General features: G+C 38.1%; 2 protein-coding genes across 2 annotated transcripts; both read right to left on the minus strand.

Moving 5' to 3' along the window:
• On the minus strand, positions 1-1907 carry LOC105053970 (homeobox-leucine zipper protein HAT4). The gene is given in 5 exon segments (XM_010935324.4): positions 1-575; positions 577-801; positions 893-972; positions 1102-1400; positions 1511-1907. Coding segments are annotated over 5 exon segments (1104 nt in total). The 5' UTR covers positions 1689-1907; the 3' UTR covers positions 1-253.
• An 11570-nt stretch (positions 1908-13477) lies between these two features.
• On the minus strand, positions 13478-24150 carry LOC105053969 (ceramide kinase). Its single transcript, XM_010935323.2, has 14 exons — positions 23944-24150; positions 23000-23158; positions 22645-22812; positions 22473-22565; positions 22218-22310; positions 19284-19545; positions 19158-19184; positions 18934-19018; positions 18456-18605; positions 16459-16560; positions 15983-16369; positions 14469-14535; positions 14194-14384; positions 13478-13901 (listed from the first exon to the last, which is right to left on the minus strand). Exons 1-13 carry the CDS (start codon positions 24049-24051, stop codon positions 14247-14249), a joined length of 1839 nt encoding a protein of 612 aa, XP_010933625.1. The 5' UTR covers positions 24052-24150; the 3' UTR covers positions 13478-13901; positions 14194-14246.
• Between the last annotated feature and the right edge of the window lie 1165 nt (positions 24151-25315).

Consider the following 25315-nt stretch of genomic DNA (forward strand, 5'->3'; position numbering starts at 1 on the left):
TGATATACAAGTTGCAGTTCTCATAATTTAAAAAGAACTTGACATTTTTATAGTTTTTCAAGACTTTTTAACAGAGAGTCCGAGACACCCACACCAACTCCCAGATCCGCTACAGTATCTCCCCAAATAAAATAGAGAAAAGTGGGGTGGAAACAAAAGAATGTGGATGAGAAACTAAGCTACGAGACAGGCCAAGGAATTCCCCTCGTCAAAAAAAGGAAAAAGCTGATGGAGAGTCTCCTCTTTCCATCAGTCACCCACTCATCATCATCATCATAAACATCATCAAAACGCTTACACATAATATACTGACATCCATGGTAATCTCACCGTATCCCACCAAATCTACACCAAAATCTATCAGCTCCAAAAAGCTCCAAAATAGACCTACACCATGGTACTCATGGAGGTGATAATGATTTTTAGCTTCAAGTACGCTGCAGAGTGGCATCGAGAAGGGACGGACGAAGAGGAATCGGGGCCCAGGGAGTCGGAGCTGGGGCGGGGGCGATAGGGATCGGGCGGTGGTGGTGGAGCAGAGGATGGTGGTCGGGTGGCGGCGGCGGCGGCACGGTGGAAGGAGCGGAAGCGGTGGCGGTGTTGGTGGAGTTGGAGACACGCTCGCATGAGGGACACATGGTGAGGGTGGTCGGAGGGGTCATGTGCATGTAGAACTGAGGCGATAGCTTTAGAGCTCGCAGCTCCTGGACTTCCTTCTGAAGCCTTCTATTTTCTTCCGTGAGACTCTCGCAGCATCTCTTCAGGAACTCGCAGTCCACCTCCGTCTGCTTCAACTTCGTCCTGAAATAACCCCAGAGTATTAACGCAATGTAAATTTTTTCTTACTGAAACACCACTTTCTAATACGACACGGTCGGTCTCGGTTTCATACCTCGCCCTTCGGTTCTGGAACCAGACCTCCACCTGTCTCGGTCTCAGGTTGAGCTGCTTGGCTAACGCCAGCTTCTGCTTCTGTTCTCGTTGGAACAAAGAGAAACATCCAGGGTCAGTCTCGGAAGATTACGAAGTTCTCTTTCCTTCCCAAACTAGCCATGGGAGGGGAGGGATAGAGAGAGAGAGAGAGCGGAGGGGGGTACTTACGGGGTTGAGGGTGTTATGCTCTTTGAAGCTTTCTTCAAGGATGGCGGACTGGTCCTTGGAGAGGCGGAGCTTCTTCCGGGAGCCCTCCCCGTCCTCCTCGTCGCTAATACCCCGGGAGCAGGCGCGCTCCGCCTCGTGCTCCTCCGCGCCAGGGACCTCGCGGTCCCCGCGCTTCCCGCTGACGCTGGAAACCGTGCTGTTGGGCGACGACGCCCCAGCTTCCTCCTCGCTCTCCCTCTCCGTCGCCGGCGCCCGGTTCACATCGATTCCTCTCAGCAGCGGTCCCTCCGTTCTCCTCTCTGCATGCAACCCAAGACACACCGCCGACTCTTTAGATTCCGTTTAGAAATCTCACAGATCTAGCATAGATACGGAAAGAAAAAGCCTAGATCTAGGTGGTTGACGTTACCTGAGGGGTTGAGGAGATCGCTCCATGAGGACTTGTTGTGCAGAAGGAACGGCGGCGGCGGAGGAGGAGACGGGGATGAAGAAAAACGAGACGGCATGAGATTGAGCTGGAGAGGGAACCGAGTCTCCGGCGAGCTCAGGCTGAGGCTGAGTCCGAGATCCTCCTTTTCCACCATCATCTTTGACGAAACTAGCGAGCAACCCTTTTATCTCTTTTCCTTTACTACTCCTTGCCTTGCTTCACCTTTCTTTCTTCACCTCCTTTCCTCTCCTTTCTTCCCTTCTCTTAAGCTTGGGTTTAGGACTGGTGAAAGAATCAGGGAATAGAAAGGTGGGACTTGGAGAAGGGCTTCAAAGAGGCTTTGTGGGATAAATGGAAGAGGGGGCACGGGGGTTTTAAATAGCGGTCTCTTCCTTTCTTCAATCATGGCTTGTGTCAGGGGCTCCCCAATTATCGAAATCATGACTGCTCCCAAACTCTAACCCTCTTCCCAAACCTTAACCCTGGTTAATCCCCCCGGGGGTCCGTCCTCGTCCTGCTTCTCCCATGAGAAACCCGTGGCTCGCTCGTCCACGGAGCCCCACAAACCCGCAGCGGCTCCACCACCCTGTTGACGTTTGACCTCCCTTCCCACTTCCACCCATCTATCTGATTCCAGTTTAAAGGAGAGCAAGAAATCATCCTGTTTCTTTCTCTCGGGTGCATGTGAAGTGGCGTGATGTCAGGAAGGGGAGACGCACACACGGCTCATGATTGCAATACATGATACCAATTTATGTCCATCATTGCCTTCGTGCAACTGTTACAGATCTTGATGTGGATGTATGATATAGGATGATGAGGGAGGGGGAGCATAGGTGAGCCCCAACAGCATTGAAGGCCAATTCATACTTACGCACATCATTGTGTCCCACAGTGTACCAGCATGAGCTGCTCCTTGCTGGGACCGGTGGACCACTCTCCCACCATCATAACATCATCATTAACCATCATAGGCTGCATATGATCGACATTAACCTTCTATCATCATCGCCTTTAAAACTAGGTGTTGCTTTAGCAAGCAAGTATTTAAGACTTTGTTGGGGATTTTGTTGCCATTTAGCATTCGCGAGAGAATAACTCTGCTACATGTGTGACAGGACAGCATGATTTGTTGAAATATTGTAGTATCATGATTTAGTTATCGCTCACCCAATAAATAAATTTTTAAATTGCAAACATCTAGAATTTGGTAGTTTTTGCAAAATTTATTTTAATTGAGAATTTATGTACTTTTTTTCATTCATAAATAATTTCTTACCTTATAAGACACAAATACCTCGTGTGAATTCTTGCCGGATAGATTTTGTTGCAATTGGATTATAACATTATACAACAACCCCACCCCGCCCCAAATCCCCCCCTCTCTCTCTCTCTCTCTCTCTCTCTCTCTAGGACTGTATTTGAGTAGAATTTCACTTGGATACAAAGAAGCCTAGGTTGAATGATAAGAGCATTATATTTATAATTTAAATCATTGGATATGATTTATTATCTATAAACTATTTATATACTAAAAATTATATAATTTGAAGGCTCATACTTCATACATTTAATAGTCAAAAATTGAATAGATCAAAAAAATATGTGAAATATTTTTTTTTAACTTTATATATGATTTTAAAAAAATTTAAATTATATATTTTTTTATATATAAATACTTTAAAAGTATATAACATATTATATCTAATGGCTCTAATCAATTTATCGTGATAAATAATTAGCCATTTTCTATTATATAAAGTAAAATATATAGAACTTTATTATATGATAGAAATTTTATAGAAATTATTTGTTACTAAGTCTCGTGATGTAAGTTGTTGATTTTGTTGTCGCATATAAAGAAATTTTTAATATATATAACAAAAAATACATATTTAACAATTTATTTTTATCTAGCTTAAAATATATATATATATATATATATATATATATATAATTTTATATCTCATTTTTTTCTAAATTTATCATTTTTTTAATAATTTTTGAATTTTATATACATTAAATAATTAAAAAAATATATTGGAGGTCGTTACCTATACTTTGGCTAAAGTTAGAAATTTGGGTGCAAGAATTGGCAAGAAAAAATTTATTATGTTGTTGTTGTTTTTTTCAAGAAAAAACTAACGTTGCAACTCTAATAATTACACTATATCTTTTTACTGCATCCAAGTACACTTTGAATAATTACACTAGATAGATGGAGTCACAGCGATATCCATGAAATATTTCTCTCTCCACCCGACAAACCATGTCATGCACTGTGCATCACTGTCCATGGCATACACCTCAAACAGGGGAGACACCACCAGTTATGACAAAGCCATTAATAACAGTTCTTCCACTGCTAATAACATCAGTAACAGTCTATCTTTTCAATACTCCCCTCTCATTCTTATGCTTCTTCTATCCATTTCCCGAGTGGAAATAAAACTGTAGAAGGAAGATGAGCTCATACCACTCCCAACGAGCACATAACCTCTACTATATATATTTTATTTGATGCATCATTAGATAGTCATCATTTATTCATCTTGAAAACCATAATCATATTTATTTCAAAAATAAAGAGCATTAATACTTTATTTTGATGCCAAATGATCATCTACTTTGGAGATGGATAATATGGCACAGCTTTGTACAATCAGATAAGAATAACAAAGTATTATTAGATGAGTCAGATCCACCATGAATCTATATTATTATTATATTTATATATTTATATGATATTATTGCTCCTGATCTCTACATTTGAGGTCGGATTGCCGAGGTGAGGATGGTCAAGATGATACTGCCGCTGGAGCTCTGTCCAAATACCTGCAAAAAAAATTCTCATCGGGATATTCTCTGGTAAAGATCCTCCGACGCTCAAGTTAGCGAATGGAGAACAATAAGAGAGAGAAAGAGTGAGAGTGGAGAACTTATTTTAAAAATCTCTGTATCTTTTTATTTAAAGGGAAAAAATCGGAGCCGTATACGTCTCAGAATCTTAATTACTTTCCATATTTGATGTACAGATTGATTCGGAGAAGTTATTTCCTTTTGGGGAAGACTCAATCACAAAGGAATCTTTCTTTATCTTGACTTTTCCAATTTAAGAGAGAGATGGATTGATCTATCGATGAAGACCGTAGCTCGATCATAAATGACCTAAAATAGCTCGTTCGGAGCTGAGGTAAAAATCCTCAATAAGGAACAAGGATCGAGAACAGTCGCTATTAGTTTGATGGGACGTGTTTAGTAACCTTTAGGTCTATTGCATACACGTGATCTAGTCAATGCCCATTTTCTGTAATTCGATCAATGCTGAGGATGCATCTAGTTGAGGCCGAAGTGAAGATCTATAATAAATATAAAATAATTTCAATCCAGATCTATGCTGGATCTGGCCAAACTAATAATTTACCATCAGATTTTTTTTTTTGTAGAAAGAAGGTTTTCATTGAAAAGGAAACAGCCTGTTTACAATCACCACATTATACATAATCTGTTTACAGGATACATAAGCCAAACAAACAATAACTATGTAGAGCAAATATAAAATAAGCTGTCCAAAAGATACTGCAAAAAGCAAAATTTGAGTTAAGAAAATCGTTTGAGTAACAACCGCAAAAGATGAAGCCCCATACGGTATAAAATCTGTAACTATTAAGCATTTCAGAAACTTGCTCATTATGACTGTAACTATAAGTAAAATCTGATTTTGAGGGTAAGCAGAAGTTTGGCACCAAATATGTAGTGAAATTTTATTAATATAGGTGCATCGAGAGAACATAATCCAACAGTTGTAGTAGAATTTGAGCACAGAAATACTGGTATGAAAATTCATATCTGACATCCAAGCAAAATCTTTTAAAGGTTAATATATGCAATCCAAAATCCCACAATAATAGATCAAAAAAATAGATGATTGCATCATGTGCTGAGGCTTGAGGTAAGCATAAGGAGCAACCTTTGGAGATGAAGAAGACAGCAAACAAAAAATCTAAATTTAAAAGACTAATAAATAAATATATAAATATAAATACTGATTTCATCACAAAGTTAATCATTTGGGATAAAAATAATGAGCATAATGCTTTGGACAAGACACATGCAAACAGCAATATCAAGTTTTGGTAAGAGTAATAATTTCCCACCAGGCTTTGGTAAGAAATATCAACACCATGACTCCCCAGGTTAAACGCACAGGCGTAATTGCCAACAAACCGGCTTCCCGGACATCTGGCCTGGGGCCACCCGAACCGGATCCAAGGGCACGCCACTTATAGAGATAGGGCCCACCTAGATCATAAGCCGAGCCGATGAAGGCGAGCCAGGGTGAGGGGGGTGGAGAGAAAGAGAGAGGTGGGGGCAGGGGCAAAGGGGAGTGGGGGTTCACGTGGAAGGGGATGGAAAACCAGGGCGAACTCACGTGGACCAACATGTCGTGCTGCGGCACGTGCCAACACACCACGGAAAGACGTGACACGCGGGGCCCACGGACCCCAGTCGTGCGTGTCACGCTGTCGGCCCGGCCCCCGACACCCACGCCCCGCAATCATTGGCGCTCTCCCAGTTGCCCCGACTTGTACCCTCCCTATTCCCCCTTCCCGGAATACCCCTCCCTCCCTTTGGCTCCTCACCACAATTATTGCCTGGAAAACTCATCACCAGTCCAAGGATTTTGATTTCTCATCTTTTAGGTTCATACATGCATGGCAGCATCAAACATGTTCCTCATCCTGGCCGACAAGCTCACAATCATGCACTGCATCATATCCATCAGTGGTATAGGATGCTTCGCAACATGAGAATATATTCCATTCGGATGCATGCATCTTAGTTTGTTGAGGTAATTAATGGCAAATTAACTTTCAATTTTAACAAAAATCAAACTTATTTCAGGGAATAATGTATCCTTTTGAAATGTTCGATGCTTATTAGGAGAAGGTTATGTTTTATGCCGATCGAATCTATTTATCTAACAAGTATTAATGGATGATAGATGATAGTGCTAGCTCTCCGATGCTGAAATTGAATGCTAATGAAAGTAGTTTAGCAAGTTCTAACATATGAATCCCTAAGCCTGAAAGCCAAGATGTGTTTGTGGATGTGTTGGGGTTACAGGTGTCCACCTATCTTGTTAATCAACTGGCTTTCAGTCATTGGTGCCTCCAATCAAGCATCAGTATTTGGAAGATGCTGTTGTAGGTACTCAAGCATTTATGAGTTTGGTTGAATAAATATAACATAACTACCTCTAGCTAGCTCATTCATTCCATTAATGCTTACTCAACAACATTGGGGGGGGCAAATACAGGGCAGCAAGTGATATAACACAAAGGCCACCCCATTCATTGGAAGTTTGGCAATGATTGATTTTTGAATTTGACCATCCGGAGAGTATCTTATTTCACAAAACTTTTTCAATAAAAAAAATAAAAAATATTGCTACGAAAATATGAAACATTGTCGGTGGACATTTAGAAGTTGAGCTGTCAGGTTATCATAAGGACCACATATAAATAACATGCAAGTTTTACTTTGATGCACACTTTTTTGTTTTGATTTTTCAAAGTCTCATCGAAAATAAATTGACAACTTAAGGCCGACAAATAATGATAAGCTAACACGAAGACATGTTAGATAACTTTCCAACCCCATGTGACTTATTGAGAAATTTTTGCTGTAACGAAAAGTAAAATATGCACTAATTCTTTGAACCCTATTTTGATGAAAAATAAAATATATTTTATGTGAAAAATTTTAATAAAAAAAATTATGATAAATATAAATTATTTTTATTTTTATTTTTTTAATTTTAATAAGAGAGATCTGTTGGTAATTTGATACCTCATGAAGAATATCTTCTGTAATATTTTTAATCTCTTAAATTTTTATAGTGACCATATTTAAGATCTTTTGATAAAAAAAATAATTATATTTTTTATATAATTAATATGTGGTTAATATTTTTTTCATCAAAAAAAATTTGCGTTTTTTTTTTGATAGAATTAAGAGACCTGTGTTTAATATTTTCAAAATGACAGTGATAGGATGGAGTAGACGCTCCACTGAGGGAGAGCAGACCTACGGGTCTCCATTAATTTTTGAAGAAAAAGTTTAGGGGTAGGTTGGGAGGAGGGGTTGAATGGTTAATAATAATGAGGGATTGGGAGACTATGGGGGAGAATAAGGCACCCAATATCTCCGCCAGTGGATTTAATCCCGGCATCATGTCGGGATAATGATGATTAAGTGTGGCCCCACGAGTGCGTCCTAGCTGTCCCACGTGTCCCCCAATTATCACCTTCACTACCCGACAACCCTTATCATGGGAGGGAGGGGGGGATATATATTTATTGAGAGAGAGAGAGAGCGCGCGCCCCAGCCTACCTGTCCGTACGAGGCTTATCCCCGTTCCCATGTGACCCGTATGCGCCCATGGTCCTTTATTCCAGCTCTCGAGAATAATCCCCACTAACCCCGCGCTTACCAATTTATCCCTCCACCCTCTCGCGTACATGAGTTGTAACACCGTGGTACCGTCGTGAATAAATGGCAAGAAAGGAGCTTACCTGTACGTGAATCCATGCACTTGCGGTTATTTTATTCCGCGCATGTGGAACGAAGGTGCGGTGCCGGGCGCCCGCTAGCGCGACGACAGCGAGGCGCACGTGCGATCCCGGGGCCCCCGCACGTGCGGCGGAAGCGGTCAAACTTTGCGCGGAATTCGACCGATGCGGTCAAGATACCGCAAATCATTGGAGACTTATATGCCTTTGCCTTTGTATTTTTTTTATACGGTTTCCTCGTTGCTTCCCCTCTGACCGAAGTGGTGACCGTAGACCGCGGAACAGGAGAAAATCTAGTACCCTATACGTGGCCTTTTTGATTGAGCTGTGGGAGTCGAGCACACAGATCGGGACCGTTGCTTTGGGTGGATAATTTAGGCAGGTGGGCCCGGACCGGAGGCTGGGCCGAGAGGACCGGCTATTTGGGGTGGAGTGGACCACGTGTTTAGGGCTCCACATGTGAAGTGAAGGTAATCCTCGTCCGGGAATGGGAATCCAATGCCCAGGGCGGGCTTGGTATTTAGCAAGGTTATCCCACTATACTGGCACCTGCCAAAACTGTTGCTGACTGTAATAATAATTATAACCGATGTTTATCTCAAAAATATATTTTTAAATTTTTAATATTAATATAATTGCTGAAATAACAGCTATTATAATGATATTATAATAAAAAATACAAATAATAATGACAAAGCAAGGATACTATCTTTCTTTTTATATTTTATTAAATAAATAATATTTTTTGAGGGATTAATGTAAAATCATTTTTAGAGAAATTTTGAGAAAGAACTAATAATTTTAAAAGAATAATATTTTATTTAAAGAAAGTATAAGTAGAAATAACAATTGCTATTTATGTTACAATGGTCTACTTTAATGAGAAATAATTAAAAAAAAAACACTCTTTATACTTTTTTCATGTTATTTATCTCGATGATGTAATATAAGGTGCTTGAAACTTTTATGATGATCATTATAACAATTATAAATTGCTATTTAAAATCATGCTTTTCAAGTTCCACATTTGATATATATAGTAGAAGGATGAGAGTTAGTGTCATAATATTGGAAACTGATTACAATGTTTTGGTCCATGGATACATGAACAAGATAGCTGTGAGTCAAAGATGAAAGGGAGGGAAGGCCTGCACAATTATATCATTGCAATTGATTATAATTGTGAAGTAACTCAAAATCGATATACCAGCTAGCTTGCCGATAAAGTTTTTTGATGGTCCAATTGATAGTTAGATTTTAAAGCTTGTATTGATTAGGGTTACAAAGGTTTTGAGGAAAGGCAACTCTTTGCTGAGTAACAAAAAATTAGCCATACACCTCATCTATAAAATAGCCTAACTCGAAGATCGAACTAGATCTCAGGGCATGGACAATTTGATAACATTATCTCTCTAGATTAAAAATGGATGAGTTAACAATTCAGTTATATTGAAGTTAATGTTTGATGTTGTCTACTGACATTGAGTAGCACGCTGTCATCAACTCAGCAAAGTCGGCAAGCTGATGTAGCTATGCATCATATATTTCTAGAGAAAATGATTAAGTATGAGTAACCATGATGAACAACATACATTAAAGTCAATGATTAATCATGATAGCATATAGCCAAAATGTCCAACATGATTACTGTCGAATGATTAGACTCGGTAATATTGTGGATCATGTTATCATGGCACTTCCTAAAAATGAAGGGCAAATATGTAAATACATCGCACTCTTACTCAAGTTATATGCCTTGAGGATATAAAAGTAAGTTGCTTGCATATCTTGCATGATCTCCATGATTACTCTTCTAGAAAGGGATAAAATGGACTGGTTCTTATGTGGGTCAATTTAATTAACCTATAAACCAATTTGATATAGAAATATAAGGTTCAGAATTGACATCGTGGATCCAGCTTAGTATGAACAATTATTGAGCATGAACAATTATTGAGCAATGCCATGAATACCTAACTAAACTTGGCTTGACTTAGTATACTATATTAAAAAAAAAAAAACTTGTTTTAATGAACCTATAGAAAGACATCTTTTCAATCAAAGACTACTTAGCAATTAATAATGCTGCATAAATTCAACAAGGAGACCAAAAAGCAGACATCTCGTTTACACTTCATGCCGTGCGATTCAAACTATGATAGATATAATGGTTTGAATCACCCAATCTTGAGTTGTACTTTGAGTGATTATCCTTTACATAACATAACATAATATAGTACAATACATAGTATATTATATAACACATAATATATAGTAATATTTTTTTAATATTAAATGCAATTTTTCAATGCTATTTTGCTCATAGCATTGATTGTGGTTGTTTATCTCTGTATTACCTACCATGGTTACTCTCCTTTGTTCCAACTTTGAAGGGCAGATACAAGAGAAATGCATATTTTAAAATTGCATGTATACTTATCAAATATAAAAATTCAACAGTCATTCATGATATCTCCCACACCAATTGCATGTGCCAGATAGGCTTTAATATGACAAGCAGAATGAGTATTGGTGATAATGATGCTTGGTTTGTCTGTTCTCACCCCAGTTGGGTATATACAAAGCTTGCATGTTGGAGGTTTTGGATTCCCTATGATTAGTTGGGATAATATAAAATGTGGAATGTAATCCCATGTTTCTAAGCATTATTCAAATCCAAGCCAATCTCTCCCTTATCAAGAGTTTAGCATATAATAAGAATAATGACTCTTTTTTAAGTACCATCTCACAGCCATTCCTCAATCACACTGCATTCCCACATGCTCTGCATCATTTCTAACCATTTCTCCAATGATGCTGTCGCGCTGGCTGCTACGACCGTATGTCATTTTCACCATGGATTTTATTCGATATTTTATCCTGATATGGTGGATTGCGTGGTGCCTCTTAGGATTCCTTGAGCACCGGTAGTACAGTTCAAGTCTAACCGATGATAATTAAACAACGACCCTTTCCTTGCCATAACTTTTTTTTTTTTTAAAAGCTTTATTAAAATTTTAGATGTTTCCAGTTAAAAACATGATGCTTTAAATAAAGAAAAAAGAAAAAAAGGGAACAACAGTTATATAACTACCATACTCCGGCACAAATGCTTCGGAAACTTTTTCGGAACGTTGGTTCTTGTTACTATGTTTTATCTCATATATAAAACTTTTTTCTTTTTTTGCATTTCGGGAGAGAGATGGAAGGGTTATTAGACAAATAATCCGCATGCTAATACTTAGAAATGCACTACTCAAGTGCCAGAGCCAATAACTCTGAAAGGACATTGCCCAATCTCATCTACACATGATTGGTATTAGTTCTAGAAGCATAGAGAAAATTATATGTTTTTGTGAGAGGTATCAATTCTATGAACATTGAAGTCAAGTGAAGGTTCTTATATGAAATTTTTAACTGGGACTGCAATCATAACATATCTTTAGCTAATTATATATATTTGTACATAAACAGCGTGTTTCGTGCTTGACTTCCCTTTATTTAGATTGATGTATGAATTGGAGATGGAAACCTCCATTAGAAGGTCAAGGGAGTTCATTATCACAACGAAAAGGGGTGGTGGTAGTTCGCTTGAGGTTTTTGAATAGGTATTACTAGCAGTTTCTTAGAAGAAAACTCAACTAATGAGATATGCCATAAGCTTCTATAAGGTTACAAGAAACCTGTTGCCTCAAAATTTTGGAAGAGTGCTAATATGGCTGGAACTGGACGCCATTCGAGATCTGAGACGCTAAAAAAAATGTACAAAAAAAATCTACATTCATCGGAGGTGTTCCAACGGAAGACCCTCTGATGTCTAAGTTAGCCATAACTTAAGAACAGTAGAGAAAAAAGATGGACAGGATGTAGACAAATAATCCACATGCTAATACTTAGAAATGCATTACTCAAGCACTGGAGCCAATAACTCTGTAAGGACATTGCCCAATTTCATCTACACACATGATTGCTATTAGTGCTAGAAGCATAGAGAAAAATATTTGTTTTTGTGAGAGGTATCAATTCTATGAACATTGAAGTCCAGTGAAGGCTCTTATTATAAATTTTTTAATTGGGACTGCAATCCTAATGCATATTTAGTTAATTATATGTATTTGTACATATAACAGCGTGTTTCATGCTTGACGTCCCTTTATTTAGATTGATGTATAAATTTGAATATGGAAACCTCCATTAGAAGGTCAAGGGAGTTGATTATTACAAAGAAAAGGGGTGGTAGCAGTTCTCTTGAGGTTTTTAAATAGGTATCACTAGCAGTGTCTTAGAAGAAAACTCAGCTGATGAACATATGACATAAGCTTCTGTAAGGTTATAAGAAACCCTATCAGATAGAATCAATTTTCTGCTCAAAGAATTTTTTTTAATTGAATTGTATGGATAGAATGGCTTAAGCCTGTTCTTTAATCATTCTGATTTTGTTTTTTGACTTTTTAATTAGTCCAATGAGGTGCCAGGGAACCAGCTTTGAGATCTAATTATACCTTCCCTAAATTAGGGAACATGCTTCATACATGCATGGCTATTATAAAATTGCTGTGATCATTAGAAGTGCGGGGAAGGTTCAATTTGAGGTCCATCACCGCCTTACCTGAAGGGTCGCCTTTGGGCTATCATGTGTCATTATAAGTTCATTTTTGACTGTCTGGCAACTTTTTATAAGAGAGAAGTTGAAAAGATCTATATTTCATGACATAACATGAACTCAACTAAATACAACATGAAATACATAAACCCTACCAACCATCCCCCTGTTGATTTACCTAAAAAGCTAAAAGTGAGATGTTTGATGAATAAAATAGTGGTATTTTATATCCAGATTGACTGCAAAACGAAAACAGAGTTTGGTTTAGTTTCTGCAAAACGAAAACAGTGTTTGGTTTAGTTTCTGCAAACCTTCACCAACTAATCTATGCCTGCTTGCAATGTTCCGCTATCTTGATCAGACCAATACAATTAATTTGAGAGTTGAGATTCATATCCGGTAGTTTGCAAGCCTACAAACTCACTGAGATTGAGTTTTATTATAATGGAATGGAAAATTGCCAAGATCAGTTAACCAAACTTGTTTCCAACTCGAAGTGGGGCACCATGGATGGCCCAACTCCCCCTGGAATCACACCAATCCCCACACGTCATACCAACCAGTTTGGTTGCCGCTTTGGGCCCTGTTGAAATCCTATAATCGAACATAGTTTGGATGAGCAAGGTAAGCATTAATATATTGCTTGCACCATTTCCTATTTTAAATGGCCAGTAACTTTGTTTACCTTAACCTGCAGCATCTGCAAAGGATGTAATAACAAAAAACTTGGCAAAGAAGAATACAGTGATATACCATGATGCATGAAACTGGCCGAAAGAGAGCTTGTGTCCTGAAAAGAGCTGTTTCACAGAACAAAACTTCGTTGGGCATATGTCAGATATTGCTCTATTTAGAACCTTTATGTTCTACCATTCTAAACTTGTTTCACTGTGGATGTTGCATATACACTATCTTGAAACTACTAGCATTTCAAAGTCCCAATGGACATTGTCAATGTCCTCCCAATGATGCGTGGGATCTCTACCGTTATTGTATGGAGGTGGGCTTCTCCTGATTATGTGAACTATGACAATGACCTTCTAGGACACAGCTTTGCAGGTCATTCGGTCCTGGACTTCCAGTCCTTGATTGCAGAAAGAAGAGACTCATCATTTCTTCTGAGCCGTGTCTCCTTCACATTTCAGTGGTATGTATACCCATCAGAAGCAGTGCAGGGATCATCCATAACTCACTGTACAGAAGTTCAGGTAAATCGGTTTAGGTCAACTATAAGAATATATCTATTTTATTTTGAAGCAGTTAAATAATAAAAATTGAATATAAATAGTCTCTAAGATCACATGGACAACTTAAAAAAAAAAAAAAAAGAGCCCATGTCATCTGGAATTAATAATATGGAAAAATATTTCCCAAATACTGCAGTTGTTTCAATAACATTTTACCTAATGACCATGGGGCATGTCTACAGGGCTTGTACTACATCGTATGGAAAACTGCAAAGATATCTAAGATATTCAATTCACCTCATATGATTCTTCCTTTTACAGGAACACATGGGTCGGCTTGGAGAATATTGTTAAACTTCAGGCCCTGATGCAAAGAAGTTGATGAGACCTCGGCATACTTGTACAGAGACTTGGCATGCTTGAAGGATCTCGCCATCCAAGTTCCAAACACTTCCATCATGTGATGAAGCAAAGGTAAATGCAGGTGTCTGTAGAAAATAAATGATTACTTTTGAGGCCACAAAAAAAATAACATAACAAAAAAGGGAAATAAAACTAAAAGTTAAGCATACTTTATGATGTTCCACAAAATCAAAGTTTAGAGGGTTCAAACCGCTCCTTGTAAGCTGCATAAGATGCCTGTAGAATACAACTCACAGGTTAGATAAATTTGCCAGCAGTTGATTAAAGAGAAGCACCTGTTAAACTATCATTTTTTGGTGAATGAGGCTCTTCAACAGTTTTAGAAAAATGTGTAGCTATTTCCATACAAGCATATCCAGTTAAGCAGCATCAAAAAAAGCTCTCTTAGTCTATTTTAGTTATAACTCAATTTTACCCTAAGGACATAACTTACTCCCTAGTTCAATTTCCTGATGTTGTAATGCTACTTATGGTCGGGAAAGTTGAACCAATGGAAGTCATGTTTCTGCCATGCAGACTTGGAGGAATTACATTAGGGTCAGAACAATTTGTGTAATTCTCTGTTGTTTATATTGTAAGAAAATAAAAGAGGAGGTCAATAGCAATAAACAATAAACAACCAAGAATGGTAAATATAATGCATAGGTTATAGCTTCGGAGACATAAATGGAAGCTGAAGTGCGCTACCATAGTAATCACTTCCATAGTCACTTTGCATAGACTTCAAACATAAATTCCCAGATGGATGAATATGACTTGCAAGTAAAACATGAGGACTCCAAGAGGTATATAAGGTAAAAACATGGCATGCTCAACAATCAACTTGAACTTGGTGAAATCAATGTACAGAACATTGCCATCATGAAAAAGCTTCATAAATAATCAAATCAGTGATAAAATAAAAGAAAAATAAAGAAGCAAGGAGGGACTCCATTTTAGATCTCAACCAATGTTCACCAATGAATATCACTGTTACCTGGACTGCTGTGTCCAGCCCCAAGAATCTGTTGCAACACATATCGGCTATCACACATGCAACAAACAACTTTGTGATTGTAAATTTTACAGATCAATGGAGAGAGGCTTCTGTCAATTAGTCCAACATGATTCTTCAATGAGTTCTACCATAGAGATGTTAGAAATAAAACTTTTGTTGTTATTGGAGCTCGATGAAGGAAGTACTAATGATGATTTATGGATTGTCATGTACATTGTATCTAGAGCTAAATTTGGAACTCCAAGAGAATTTTATATTTCTATATGAATACTATTGGTCAGCTGGATGGTAAAATATTTACAAGACAGCATGGTGCCAACCTTAATAGCACCTTTCATCATTCTTGAAACTAAAACCCTTAAAGTGTAATATAGCAAATGAGCAACCTTACATTAATGATTTGTATTGCAACCACTTCCTAAAATCAATGAAAGCATAAATAATTTACTACTGTCACATCATTCAACATACACAAAGTACATTATTTTTTTATAAAAAATGACATGAATTAATGATTCCTAAGCCAAAATCTAACTGCAGACTCGGACCACAAAATTCATGCTTCAGCAAAATGTGGTAGTGCAAGTTCCACTCACTGCCAGCCTTTTTTGTCTCCATGTAACAAGGAGAATTGTATTATGCTAGTATCATGATTAGGCAAATTACCATAAGTAGTATGGACGAGGACAATCTTTGACAAGTATAAGATGAAGAAATCCATCAGCAAGGTGCGCATCAGCCACCAAACCATCAGGAGCTCTTTCATTACGACAAGAAATAATTGCCGCGCCAACACTGATGAAGCGTCCCTTAGATTGCAGCCATCTTGAGTTCTCAGAATGAATGTTGGGGCTAGTGATGGCTCTATTTGAAGGAAACTGAGCAGAATTTTTTGTCTGATTACAGACAGTGCAGTTCATACGGCAAATCACTTTGTTAGAATTTTGTCCAGAAAGTCGTGATGATTGTGTCTTATTTCCCCCAGTATCTGTTATGCCAGTAAGTGGATCAAAATTTTCAGTTTCCAGGAAAGCTATTTCTGCCTCATATGATCTGAATAAATAAGAAAAGGCAATTATCAGAAGTGCTCTGTAATCAGCAGTCAATTGAAGAGAATGCTACAGCAATCATTTAAGAATAACCTGTGTTCCAGAAACACCTTTGTCCCAGCAAAATCATAACGTACAGGGCCCATCCAACGATATTTTTCACTCTCCTTGATGACATCTCCATAGAATCCATACCTATTTATTGACCAAAGAGATTCCTTGAAAAGAAATATCTCATATATTTAGTTATTAAAACAAAGAAAACAAGTTATTGCATGAGGAGATAGTCCTGTTCACAACTGTTTTGGAAAGGTAGTTTCCTGATGCAGAGGATTTCAAACAAACAAATTGAGATGAACAGGTATTCCAGCTTTTTCAGTTCATTTCTGTAACTATTTGTCAGACAAAATATTATGCAGAATCCAAGTCCCCGAAGAAGTGCAGGGGTATAAGATCAATGTGATACAAATATGGAGGGGGACAAAAAAATTCAACACTACAGCCTGTTCATCATTTTCTACAATATAAGGATCTACAAAGTCAAGATTTCAATCCTACATGATTCATGGCAGCTTGTTGGATATTGGGAAGAATGTAAGATTCCAGGATAGATCTGCCATTATGTGCCCTTCCATGCATGTATAGCTAGTTAACATTGCACATCAGACACAAATATAGGCAACACATCATAACTTCCAAGATTATACATAATGCTGACACCACATTACTTTAATATCATCAAACAGTGGAGTCTACAAATACACTGGAATCTCAAATATAGCAAATATGAAAATATTAGCCACTTAAATAGGCACTTGAAATGGACCATATCTGCAATATGTTGCTAACACATATCATCATACTTATTCCAATGCAATAGAAACAAGGGATCATATTAGCCTGCACTCTGTAGAATCTGACTTCAGACAATGAAGAGTGATTGTATCATCATGGCCACCCAAATATTTTCCATAAAATAGCTTTAGATCAATCTATCAAGGAAAATAGACGTGTACCAATTCACATGATTTCAAATTTTATATGACCTAAAGACCACGGTATGTTCCTCTGATAATAATGCAAAACTGACAAAATTGCTACACTGAGATACTTGAAGTTACAATAGTCCATATTCAATTCTGAAGTAAGTTTCTGCCCACTTGCAAGCCTATCAATCCATAGAACACATTTTCTAAACCTAGAACAAGACCCTTTGATGCGAAAGAAACTTCAAATATATACTACATCCAGTAGCCTACCCATAAAACTTTAAATGTCCTGATGGAAAGAAGCCTATATCAGAAAAAAAAAACATGCATTTTTTATAACGTTTAGGCAAACAACTACTAAGACATAGGCATGTCAGTATACACATTTAGAGTGGCCATCTTGAATTATTACTGAAAAGGCTTGTGAAAATAGCCACTATAGATTAGAGTCACTACTGTAAATCTAAATTTACTTGATGATTGCCCTTGATCGGTAATACTGAGATGCCTCCACCTGCCTAGTAAACATAGATTGAAAAACTGAACTTAGAATGTCGACTTTTGGATATCAAACTGAGAAATTTTAGACATATGTCTGCTAGGTTCCCTTTCCATACCTTTCATAACTACTGCATCCCCTACCACAGAATCATAGTTCAAAACCTTGCTAGGTCAACCTGAAACCTGGGTAAGTCGAAAGTCAACTCAACTCTGCAGATTTCAAGATGACTCAGCGGTGATTCACTGATTTGCCAAGTTACTTGGAACTTGATTTGAGTAAGTTCCGCTCAGTCAACTATTTGATGATAATGTTACCCATATTTTCAACTATATGCATTTCATTATACCTATGCTATGCAAGTAGCATGAAACTAAACACTAACAAGATTTGGGGTGACTTTATCATTACATAAAATTAATGGGATTATATGACACTTGCATATTTTAATTTTTAAATTTTATTATTCATTCTTGATATTCAAGATTCAGTGGGTACTCACCCAAGTCATCGAGTCAACTTGACTTGGCTAACTTTTGAGTCCAGTAGGGTTTTTGGACTTCTGAACTAGCTTAAATCAAATAAAAGTAAAAATAGCATACCCTGCAAAAGAAGCTGCATAGCGTACATAAGGCAAATCCATGGATGAAGGGCTAGTTTTCCATCTGACAACCTGAGCTATATCAAGTGACATGCTCTTGCCAAGGACAATGTGCAAAGCAGATGTTACAGGATCTCGCATGCCAGTAGTACTGCAAAAACAGAAAGCAACTCTCTCTTGTAAAAGTACTATTAAAACTTCAAAATGATTAATTTAAGATTCATTTAAATCAATTGTCAGTTAAGTGAGTTCAGATTAACTGCATAACTCTGGAAAAAAAAAAAAGCATGGATAAGGCATGCAAGAATTAAGGTTTATTTGTTAAATGAAAGACAACCAATTTTCTGGAGTACGAAAACATACTTGAAGCTTACTAGGTGAAGATGAGTTCAAAAACCCTCGTCTACATAGAACATGATAAACTACAGAATCAAGCAACCATCACTTACACTCAATTTTAAATTCTGAAACAAAGATACCTAATCACAATAGCATCAGTGGAGCCGGCTGGAATTATTCCAAGTCTAAACCAATCATTTGGGAAGGAAATTACAGGATTTTGATCTGCACAGTAGCCGAGGTGATCTTGTTATTGGGTGCAGGGAAAATTAGGTGCAACTACCTGATAACTTGAGGCAAAAAGAAAACTTGTTCTGTGCAGTCAATTACTTTGATATGTAAAGTTAAATCAGTATGTACTAACCTGTATTACATGGTCCACATTTATTTGCTGTATTCAAAACCAAAAAATTTATTAGGGCCTGAATTGTTGAAGAGTATTGATTCTAGTACTGGATTTCCAATAGCAAATAAACTAGTAGTTACATACTGAATTTTGGGATGCCCACTCCATTAGATTCTGAATTTGAGAGAAGAGGTTCATGATCGTCACTTTGAGAAGAAGTCTCAGGAGACAAGCCATTTTCATCATTACAATAGGCTCTACCATTATTATTGCTATTATTTCCAAACATTTGATTCTTTTCATCATTTACAGAATAACCGAACTCTGTTGGAGCTGGTGGATAAGGACCCTTGTGCCTTGAGGAAAGAAGGCCATTCAGAACTTCATTAAAGAGACCATCACCCCCCTGAGACAGCATTGGATCAACATATTTCAGGAAACTATAAAAGAAACAAAATTGAATGGTGTAACACCTAGTTTTAAAATAAAGAACCAATACAAGAACTTTCTTTTCTTTGCATGACCTTATCTCAGCAGCGTCATAATTCACCAGACCTTAGATCTGGTAGTCATCAAATTGATACATAAGTAAAACATGGATTTGTATGCAGTTACATAAAATGTCTCATAAAGTTCTGCATATGCAATTTATTATGAAGCCCGCACATTGTAAGGTAGCAAATAGATTAAGCTCATAACATGGTAATTATAAGTTGGAGTTTTTAAGTTTCGCATAAAGTTAAGCTATTTTTAACATTCATACTGTGATAAACATGGATGAGGACTATTGCCAAGATTTGTACAGGCTGCACTGCAAGCCTGGGATCTCTGTCCTAGCTAAAGGTGTGTGCTATATGTGGTCATCTCGCCCAGATTATCCGTTGCTTACCACATATACATGAAGCATCATGGATGTTACCAAACAATTCTGTTGGGACTCACATATTAGCTCTATCATCTTAACATTACATGTGGTCAAGCTTAAAGGTGATTTAGATTTAGTGGGTTGATTTGATCACCTATTAAAGCTTCAGGGAAATATTTTACAAAGATGCAGGAATTTATTGAGCAAATACCAAAGTGGCATCCAAGTTTCACCAACCATATCAAGCTAATTTGTGAAGCCATATGGAAAAAATGGTTTGAATGCTCAAGTTATATCTATATACATCATCATCACCAACAAGCCTTCTCCCAACTAGTTGAGATCAGTTTTATTAGTTACCAATTTTCAGAAAAGGCTAAGTCTTCTTTTATTATCTTCATAACTTTCCCACAACTTCCATCTCATATAATACTCCCATTCCTCTTTCCAAACCCTCAATGCAAATCTTACTCATCCTGTTCTAATAGGGCACCCTCAAGTCATTGCAGCAAATGCCAACATCTCAGCCAAGCATGTCCAAGTACAACTCACACTTTTCATGTATGTCCAGTACTTCACAGGGTATGCCCCTCATCCTGCCAGTCACACAGCTCAATTTAAGGGCTCCAAAAAAGCATCCAAAACTAAAATCCTAATATAACATCATCCAGCAAAACACAAAATCCACCAAGTACTGGTGTCATAAAAATTTGAAGAAAATCAAAGGGGAAACATTTAAGAAAGCAAAAATAGAGCTATAATGCAGCCTGAACACGCACCAGCTGCAAATGTTTTCCTATGAACACCAAGCCATGAAAAGAACCATGTTCAAGAGAAAATGCCTTCTTTTTCAAACAATCTGCCATCTATCAACAACAAATCATATCCACCAACAGATAATAATAAACATGCCCATGAAAAGTTAAAATATAAGAGAAGAGTTGCATGTGCTTCAAAGGAGATATGACACACCGAAAGAACTCACCAGCTTCCATGTGCAACAAGGTTTGTCAAACCACCCCAAATTGCTTCGAATGGGGCATACCATACCATAGCAATGTGGAACCATGTTGGTCAGGCCTCTCAATTTGGTCATAGGCCCGAACGATTTTGCTCAAGTTTGAGTGGCTTCAAGCAGCTCCAGGTACAAACTAGGTTGAACCGGTCCCTTTACTATTTAAATACCTCTCCAATCCCAGCCCTAGACTTCGATCTCTTGCCTCTCTCTCACACAAGTGTACCACCCTGGCCGATCCCTCTTTCTCAAGCACATCGCAATGACAATGGCGATGGCAACAGCCAATCCCCGGACTGTCTTGGCCTCGGTGCCAACCCCATCATTGTATCCCCCTCTCTCCCACTATCGAGCGCTCAATCGATGGAAAAATGAGAACAAGAAGAAGAAATAGAAGAGGTTTTTGGGTGTAACAGTGCCCCACTAGCACGGTCAAGCAAATCGTGTGCCGGTATAGTATCATGCCAATACCATACCAACCCAATACCATAGCGGCATGAGTCTCAACACTAGTTTGACAACCCTTGATTAGTAATGAAACTCAAGTTTGTCCATAGACTCGATTGATGATTCCTTGAAGGATCCTTGAGTCATCATTTCATAATAATGATATGCCACCTCAAGGTTTGAATACCTGGATTTTGTTCCCCTAATTGGCTTCATAAAAGGCTAATTTTGTTCCACTATCCAACAATAAAACATAAAAAATCACACTAGGAATGCATTCGTTTATAACTGGGCCAAAAAATTGAACCAAATCCACCAAATAAGTAGTGTTAACCAAAGTGCAATAAAGCTGTAATATCCTGGAAACTTGAATATGTATAAAAGAATATATATTAGATTAGGGAATTGGTCGTTGCCTTTAATTATGTACTGTAGAAGTAAATGGGATTGCCAATGAACTCTACAAACAGTCTTATCTAAGGACTCATGTTTCTTGTTGATCATAGATTGCTTATCTACTTCAGCTGAAAAATAAAGTATCTATTGTATTATCATGGGCTTTTAAAATTTCATTTTGATTTGAGTTTATAATGTTCTAAAACACTTTCCAAGCACATTAATTTGAACAACAAATAAAATATCTATCAAGATAGAAAGCTAATTATGAAAAAGACAATAACCAACCGAAATAAGATTTATGACAAGTTTAAAAAGAATACACCATATGATAACATGTGAGCTAGTGACATACCACAGCAACAATGCCATCAAAAGAACAAAGTTCTCCATCTGATAAAGATGATATTATATCAAATGCATGCCCTGCCCTCTTAGTCACTTTCACCTGAGAAAAGCACAGAAACTATGTAAATCAATTGACTGTGATGGAACCACCATCTATGCAAGCAAAGTTCGTTATAACATAAAAATATTGCATAAACTTTGTCGGAGTCTATTTATAGAATGTTTATGTTTCAATTTGAAGTCATGAAAGCACTCTATTCACCTCTGTTTGTACTTTAGCACGGGAAAATATAGGAGCAACCATTTCCCAAGTTTTGTTTCCTTTTCCTTTCCCACATAATGGATGTACAAAGACCTACAGGAAGTTAGTTCCTGTATTAAAAAACCTCAGCGGCTAAAAAATGAACATGTCTTAATCAAAGTATGGACTCTACCAAAAGACTCTTTGGCCTTCCAGCTCCATCTTTCATATAAGCATTTATGTCTTCCACCCACATTTGGCATTTCTGCAAATCCTCATGCCCGAAAGTGTACTCAGAAAGAACCCAAGGAGAACAACACGTTTTGGGTTTATGAAATCCATGCACCACAAACCGGTACATCTGCACGAGCAAAGCAACACTTAGGAATAGAAAGCAGTGAACACTGCAGCAGTGACAGTCAAGAAAGTCGAAATTATCAGGAACATGTAATACATGTCATAAAAAACAAGCCTTCTCGCAGCCACATGTGATCAACACTAAGAAAGAAACAGGATGCATGACACAGCTTTTATTGAAATATTCTAACCTCAGAGGTACTGCCCAAAAGAAACCTGCCACAATTCCAATGAGAGTCATGAATCAAGCCTCGATCAATAAATTCTACAGCGTAGACATTTGAAAAATTGACCTCAGTTTCAATCTTTGAATGACGTTTCATGCACAAGCACGAAGATGCAACTGAACCCTGAAAAGCGTAACAAAGTCAAAACACAACATCGAACTTGAACAAGGATGGATGATAGTTATTATGTAAGAAACAAAGAAATCCTAACTAAAAATAATATAACACAGGAGTTATTTGGGAACTCCTCATAAATTTACCAAAGCTATCGATAAAACATCAAATTAATCTACACTAATTTCCAAAATATGTGCACAAATATTAGTCAATTGCTGTTTGGTTTTAGTTTCCTCCATAATTACCCTTTCTTCCGAAAGAGCCAATTATCCATCTAGCTACTAAAAATATCAAGCGTTCCACAAGCCAGCCTTCTCTGACCGGAATTAGTCGTAATAAACTCGCTATATAAATTCCAGTGTTGCAGAAATAAGGACCGCCCCCTATTCACAAATAGAAGAAGTCTGTTTGAGGCCATCTCGAGACTCCAAATAGAAAAAAAAATTTATTAAAAAAAAATAATAAATGGATAGAGGCTACCCAATATACATATTTGTTAAAAGACTTAAGTTGACGATAAAATGGATATGTGTTCACCAAATCTAGTCAGTATCGACAAGAATATCATCTGGGAAAAGGAGGGGAAGGAAAGCTGAACAATAGTGCTAAATTTTGTTGCCTCAAACCACGTAATTACCAATTCAACAGAACGATCTGACAGAAAAGAATCAAAAAAATCAGAATTTGTCCATGATCTAGGTTTTATCATGAATCCATTTAAAAATTCAAGTTTAAACCAAGCTCATGATGAAAAAGAAGGAACAAATGTGATTTCTTAAAGAAGAACCTACCCTATCGAGGGGTTTCCAGGACAAGCCGTCGGGATCGAGGGTGACGACAACCTCGCCGACCTGATCCAGGAACAGCGTGGAGCGCAAGACCTTCCCGCTCCTATCCATGGATGGAAGAGAAAGGAAGGTTTACGATCAGCTCGATGTCAAGGCCGGAAGAGAAGAAGCAGGCGCCCGGTTTGGCCCTTTCTTCCGTGGAGGCTGATATTATTTTCGGGCCCCACAATATGGGCCCAATATCTCTGCCATCTATCCCTCCACGTGCGTCAATGAGTTCCACGCGTCCCCATACCCTGGCATCGCTTTTTTTTTTCTTTGAAAAAATTTACAAGAGTTTGAGATTACAATACAGAGAATTATGCTATAAATTTCTGACTCGGCTCAAAAAATATTTTTTTAAATAAATTTTATATAAAATAATTATTTATTTTAAATATAAATTAAAAATAATTATCTATTTTGATTAAAATTATTTTTATATTCTTATATTCTTTAAAATACTATAGTATTACATTATTGAATTTTATTATGGTTCTCCAAAAGATATTTTGATATTTTTATTGTTTATTTATTTCTGATCATCGGATTAAATATGGATCACTTGGATTTTAAGTGATTGAAATTTTCAAAAAAATCTCCATCATGGCCAGAAGGTGGAGAAGCCGTGGGTAGGAAAACCTGGGGGGGGGGCGCGAGGTGAGAGACTACAGAAGCTGTTAGTGCTGACGGTGGAGGTTCCTTGGGTGCGTGCGGGTAGGGGCCGCACAAGCCGCTGGTGCCAAGGGATGGGGGAACCATGGGCTCGTGGTGTGTGGGGGTGCGTAGAAGCGGCGGGCATCGGAGAGGGGCCCGGGGGGGGTGGACGGGGGGCCGCAGAAGACACCGACACCCGAGGGGGTGCGTAGAAGCGGTGGGTGTTGGAGAGGGGGCCCGAGGGTGGTGTGGGGTGGGGTGGGGGGTAGGGCTGAAATCGGGCCGGGCTGGGCCGGGCCACACCCATACCCGAGTCCGGCCCAAATTTTTTTGTCGATTTTCTGGCTGGACTTAGGCTCGAATTTTTTAAAAATATATAGCCCGAACCCAGTCCAAACCCGATTGGGCCGGCCCGCATCCAAGCCCGAATCAGGCCTGACCGACATCCAGGCCCGAATGAGCCCATTGTTCAAGCCCGAATCCGGCCCGCGTCTAAGCCCGAATCTGGCCTGTTTAAATGGCAATTTGGATGGTCGTCGGTCGGTGGATGGAAGATGGACCAGAGAGGGCCAAGGGCTAGGGCTTTTTAGCCTCTTCGACTTCGAGACTTCGATGAGGAAACTGAGAAAGTCAAGAGACAGAAAAGTGAAGAGAACAGGAAGAGCTGAAGAGGATGGGT

The sequence above is a fragment of the Elaeis guineensis genome, chromosome 11, assembly GCF_000442705.2.
Source record: "Elaeis guineensis isolate ETL-2024a chromosome 11, EG11, whole genome shotgun sequence".
NCBI lineage: Eukaryota > Viridiplantae > Streptophyta > Magnoliopsida > Arecales > Arecaceae > Elaeis > Elaeis guineensis.